The sequence below is a fragment of the Emiliania huxleyi genome (assembly GCF_000372725.1).
Source record: "Emiliania huxleyi CCMP1516 chromosome Unknown EMIHUscaffold_158, whole genome shotgun sequence".
Lineage (NCBI taxonomy): Eukaryota > Haptophyta > Isochrysidales > Noelaerhabdaceae > Emiliania > Emiliania huxleyi.
The window spans coordinates 233877-239204 of NW_005201004.1; the positions used below are offsets into that span (position 1 = coordinate 233877).

At 64.8% G+C, this 5328-nt stretch overlaps 2 protein-coding genes across 2 annotated transcripts; both read right to left on the minus strand.

The window, feature by feature from the left end:
- Positions 1-1422: 1422 nt before the first annotated feature.
- EMIHUDRAFT_111853 (hypothetical protein) lies at positions 1423-2452 on the minus strand (the record flags this gene model as incomplete). Its single annotated transcript, XM_005785808.1, has 3 exons — positions 1423-1497; positions 1555-1827; positions 1991-2452. The coding sequence occupies 3 exons, from the start codon at positions 2450-2452 to the stop codon at positions 1423-1425; spliced, it is 810 nt and encodes a 269-aa protein (XP_005785865.1).
- Positions 2453-3348: 896 nt separating this feature from the next.
- Positions 3349-4970, minus strand: EMIHUDRAFT_455833 (hypothetical protein). The gene is made up of 7 exons (XM_005785809.1): positions 4932-4970; positions 4743-4860; positions 4336-4504; positions 4174-4258; positions 3983-4095; positions 3887-3916; positions 3349-3734 (listed from the first exon to the last, which is right to left on the minus strand). The coding sequence occupies exons 2-7, from the start codon at positions 4829-4831 to the stop codon at positions 3660-3662; spliced, it is 561 nt and encodes a 186-aa protein (XP_005785866.1). The 5' UTR covers positions 4832-4860; positions 4932-4970; the 3' UTR covers positions 3349-3659.
- Positions 4971-5328: the final 358 nt, after the last annotated feature.

Sequence of the window (5328 nt, forward strand, 5' to 3'; positions counted from 1 at the left end):
CGGAGGACCCGGACACACACGGACACACCACGCACAATGGGAGGTTTTCGCGCACGATGGGGCATCGCGACTACAAACACCTTTCTCTAAAAATAGCAGGGTTGGGGGGGGGGGGGCAGAATCCCACACACACCGGAGCAGCACAGACACCTTACACGTCAGCGCTCGCTCGATGTGGCCGGCGCTCTCCCCTCGGTCCTATCTCGCCTCTTCAACGGCGGCGTGCGGCCACGCGCCGCGCCGAGCCGGTCTCGGCGGGAGACCTCGGAGCCGCACGCGATGCGGGCATGCGCGATGGCTCCGTTGGCTCCGTGCCTAAGGCAGATCGATTAGGGTGTGAGCTGCGGCAGCCACCGTTTCTGTACCCGCTCGATCACGTGCAGGCCGTCGGAGGCCGCGCTGGATGGCCCAGGGCCGGCGGCGGTGAAGGCGTCCGTCGATGAAGGGATGTCGTCGAGGGAGCCATCGTCCTCCGCGGCCGGTGCACCGGTCCAGTTGTCGGAGTTCGAGATCGCAGTCGACTTGGAGAGTGTGTTCGGCCCTTGACGAACTCACGGAATGTGAGCGACTTGGTGCACGCTGGGTCGAGCATCATGACTCGCACCTCATCCTGGGCGAGGAACTCGCCCAGGGACCAGCTGTTGGCGTCGCCGTTTTGATCGAGCTGCATCCACTGCATGGTTTCGTAGTCAAGCGTAAACGCCCAGGAGTTGGTGCCTGAAAGACTTTCCCCATCGCGCAACGCTTACTTCCCCCCCTTCCCGCACTCCAGAATCTCCGGTTGCCCAACTGCGCTACCCCCACAGGAGGCAGCCATCCACCTCTCATACTACTCGTTGTTGCACGTGTCTGTGGACACATTTAGGATTAGCATTTAGGAGAGCCTGACCCTGACGCCTGAGCGGGGCCCGGGGCCCGATATCGATTATCGTACTTCGTAGCTGGTAGAGCCGTGTAGGACTCGCAAGTCTCACCCATCGCTCCCTCACTGTCCGTCGCGCGTCGAGACATTATCAAACTGCAAGCAACCCATCCCACAAAAAATCGGGCGGTTGGGGTTCCCCCCGCCATCCGCCGGCATGTATCTTCGTTATCTCGAACCCAGCGGGCTGGCAGCAACCGTTGAACCCACCCTGCACAAAGATCGCACGGGCGGGGACCTGTTCCTTTTTACCCATCTCACAGTAGAGGTGTCCGTTTTTATTCATTTATTTATCTTCGTTATCTCACTCGAGGCGGGTCTCGCAGTCTACGCAGATCTCGTGTGTGGCTGTGGGGAGGCTGCGACCCGGTACACCCGTGCTACGACTCTGGTACGACGCGACTGAGTATGGGGTGGGAGCATGCAATCCGTGGCACGGCACTCCATGCCTCACTCAATAGGGGCCGTGCGCGCAAGTGCACGAGGCCCTCAATACTTGTCTACTCGGGCGGCCCCGCCGGTGCCCGCTCCGCAGCAGGCCCGGGAGGCGGCTCCGAAGGCGACGGCTCTGGCGCCTGGTCTGGGAGGGGTGCCCCCTCAGGGGGCCCACGCAGCGAGAAGGCGGGGCGCACCAGCTCGCTCTTCGCGGAAGTCCCGCCCGGCGGCGGCCCCGCCACCGCCGCCGCCGCCTCGCCTGCTGCTGCCGTCCCCCTTGGCCCTGCTGCAGGGGCCGGCGGCTCGAGCGACGACCCCGCCTGCTGCTCCCTCACGCGGCAACGTGCGGGCACCCCCTCGGGCGGCCGGGCGCCGTCTTTCCGCGCCCTCTTGGACGAGAGGCCGACGTGAGGCTCGATGCCGTCGATGAGCGAGGCGAGCGGTATAGAGACGGATTGCGAGGCCTGGCCCTGAGGGAAAGGGAGGGAAGGGGCTCGGGCGGCGGGGGGAGGCGGCGGGCGCGGCTTTCAGCGTGCTGTGTGCGAAACCCACGCCGATCGTACTTCCCTCCGCACCTCGCCAGCAGGAAGGGCTGGGCCGGCGGGGCAGGGCGTGCACGAGGGGCCGCCGCACCATGTGAATCACGCCCTGGCTGACGCCTCCGGGCTCGCCGCGGGGTGGAGGGGCGCTGGGGCCAGCGCCATCGCTGCTCGCCACCGGTGCGGCGGCGTGCGGCGCCGCCGGAACTGGCGGTGGAGGCATCATCGCTGCAGCGAGGAGGTCCGCTTCAGGCACGTCCAGCGCTCCGATGGTCAGGCCTGCATGGCGCCCGGTCTCGCGAAGGGCGGAGAGCGTGTTGAGCTCCAGCGCGGTCTGAGTGAGCGCCGCCGAATTTGCGTGCTCCAGGGATTGCAGCCTCCCCTCCATTGTGGATATCCGATCGGCAGTTCGCCGCAGCGCTGCCGCCTGCAGCTGGCCGAGCTGGTTGATCTGCCGCACCTCGGCGAGGAGGTGGGCGAGGAGGTCGGTGTAGTTCTCGACCGACGCCGGCTCTCCGCCCGGCGGCGGCGGCTCCGGCCCACCCTCGCTGGACATGACACGCAATCGAAGGCTCTACGTTGTTTGGTCCATTGCTCGTGTGTTATCGTAGGCCTGGCACGGGTATTTTCATCAGGGAGGTCACTGGAGATCGGAGACCTCGCGATCGCCATCAACGGGCTGCCGACAGCACCAGTGGCCTACAGACCGTACAGCCCCATGGGGTTATAACAAAATATGTGAGTGTGGTCCATGTAGTCATGGGATGGTCATGGGTCTTTCTCTCTCAACCCTCCATCCCCACCTCTGTCTGTCTGCGGACCCCTCTCTAGCACCGGCGGCTGTGCTACTACAAATGAAGCTACCAGCTAGGCCTTCTGGGGCCCTATGCAGTATGGTGGCCGCCGCCGCCTGTGCCGCCGCCGCGGCCTGCGCCTGCGCCGCCATCTGCGCTCCCCAGGAAACCTGCGGTGTGGATCTACTCTCACTGGCTGCGGTCTCCTCTTGATAAGTGTCATAAGTGTGGCTGGGGTATGTGTGTGTCAGAGCCTGACAGCACCCGCCACCCCGACAGCACCACCTGACAGCACCTGACAGCACCGGCCCTACGTCTCTGTACTCTGACAGGCGGTCAGCTCCGCAGCAGCGGCTTGACAGCTCTGACAGCTCCGACAGCGTCTGACAGCACCGCCTGACAGCACCTGACAGCCTGAAAGCCCCAGGGCCCAGCCCCGCACTCGAGACTCGTCTTTTTTTATCTCTTCCAAATGTACAAAAATATCTTCACGCACCACCCGCGCACCCCCACGCACACACGTGTGGCTGTGGGGTGTGCGATTATCGGTTAATTTTATCGGCGCAGTGCGCGCGATCCTCGGACCTCGCGCGGCCTGGGGGGCCAGACGCAGACCTCTGAGCTCTCTGAGAGCCCAGGTAGAGGAAGAGGGTTGTGCTTTTTTGCAGGAATACCGTAGAGCTGTGGAAACGGCTGCGGCCATAACAGTACGCAAGCACACGCACCGAGGCGTCCTCTTTGCCGGCCAACAGCCGGCGAGGGAGCACATGCAGGAGGTCGATGAGACTCGGAGGTATCGGCCGCAGCGCGGCTGCTGCTCGCAGCGGAGCATGCACAGGTACACTTCGCGCGTCACACACGCCGCTGGCCGGTCCGCGGTCTCGGCACCCCGAGGGAGACTTCAAGCTTAGGCGGGAGAGGCGGCCGCACGTCGGCGGGGCGGGGCCACCGCGCAGCGAGGGGCGGCGCTCACGGCATGTCGAGCTTGGCGGCGAGGTCCTGGTAGTTGCTCGAGACAATCGAGTGGACGTGCTTGGCGAGCGCCTGAGGGAGATGCCGCGCGCGTGTCGCGGGCATGCGGGGGCCCGGCGGTTGGGCCCCGCCCCCACCGGCTCTCGCCGCCTCGCGCAGCTCGCAGCGCGACGAGTTCTAGGGAGTGTGTAGGGAGTGTCTAGGGAGTGTCTAGGAAGTGTCGCCTCTCGCAGCTCGTCGCGCGACGAGTTCGCCTATCTCGGGCCAACCTGGCTCATCTCGGGCAATCTCGGCGGATCTCGAGCTCGAGGCGCGGCTGCGTCGCAGCCAGCCGGGAAGTTGTCGGTCACGCACCCCTCCGAGAAGCGCGACACGTCCACCTCCTCGCCAAAGTGGAGCGCCGCCGGGTAGTACTTGACTGTCCGCTGCTCGCCTGCGCGCGACACGGCTCGAACCGGTCGGAGAATGCCGCCGGGGCAGAGGAGGCGATCGCTAGGAAAACGCCGCGCGCCAATCTCCCCGCCGACGGTGGTTGGCGGCGGGCAGATCGGGTAGGTGAACATGGAGAGGGGGTAGAAGTGCGTCGGCCGGTCCGCCTGGTGCAGATGACTCGAGATGGCTCGAGGTTGCCCGAGGTTGCCCCGAGGTTGCCCGAGGTTGCAGTCCCGTCCGCCTTTGCCGACATGAGCCGGAACATCTCAATCGACTTTGAGTCGAACGGCGCGACCTCGTACTTTCCGTCGTCGCTCGGCCGGTCCCTGCCTCCCGACGGCGCCACCCAGATGCACTTTCCTCCGTCCGTCATCAGCTGCTGCATCGTCTTCATCACCATCCGGTTGTGCCTGGATGATAATAAATAATATAATGTAATATAATATCCGGTTGTGCCTGGGGCAGGGGGGCGAGGGCGACGTGGCGTGGCGCGCCCGATGCCAGCCTGGCCTCGAGCTGCCTCTCGGCTGCCTCTGGGCTGTCTCTCGGCCGCCTCTCGGCTGCCTCTCGGCCATCTCTCGGCTGTCTCTCGGCCGCCTCTCGGCCATCTCTCGGCTACCCCTCGGCTGTCTCGCGGCCAAGTCTCGCCTCTGCTTTGTCGACTTGAGCTCTGGCGGGTTGTCGACGTGCTTCTTCGAGAAGATGCAGAGCAGGTTGCGGCCCATCGAGAACGGCATCGCGAGCAAGTCTGTCGTCACGCGGTCACCTGAGGAGTTGATCGGTCGACTCATCAGCGACGGACGACTGAAGGAAGCAAGCCCTTCGTCATGCGGCCGCCGGCGACGAAGATGGTCTCCTCGGCAAAGCCGGGCACCTAGATGGTTCCTAGAAGGTTCCTAGAGAGTTCCTAGAAGATGGTCTCCTCGGCAAAGCCGGGCACCCGGCCGCACGGAGGGGGCGTGAGAGGGAGGCGTGCAGAGGGAGGCGTGCAGAGGGAGGCGTGAAGAGGTGTGAAGAGGAGGTGTGAAGAGGGCGCGTGAGGGCGCGTGAAGAGGAGGTGGGACAGAGGCGGCGTGAAGAGGCGATATGAAGAGGCGGGAGGCGGCGGTGTGCGGTGTGTGTGTGTGTGTGTGTGTGTGTGTGTGTGTGTGTGTGTGTGTGTGTGTGTGTGTGTGTGTGTGTGTGTGTGTGTGTGTGTGTGTGTGTGTGTGTGTGTGTGTGTGTGTGTGTGTGT

Coding starts and splice junctions, on each gene's coding strand:
- EMIHUDRAFT_455833 (XM_005785809.1), bottom strand. CDS start 4,831: ATGCCGTTCTCGATGGGCCGCAACCTGCTCTGCATCTTCTCGAAGAAG. Junction 4,259..4,335: donor TCCGGCTCATGTCGGCAAAG/GCGGACGGGACT, acceptor CATCTGCACCAG/GCGGACCGGCCGACGCACTT. Junction 3,917..3,982: donor ACTTCCCGGCTGGCTGCGAC/GCAGCCGCGCCT, acceptor GGCCCGAGATAG/GCGAACTCGTCGCGCGACGA.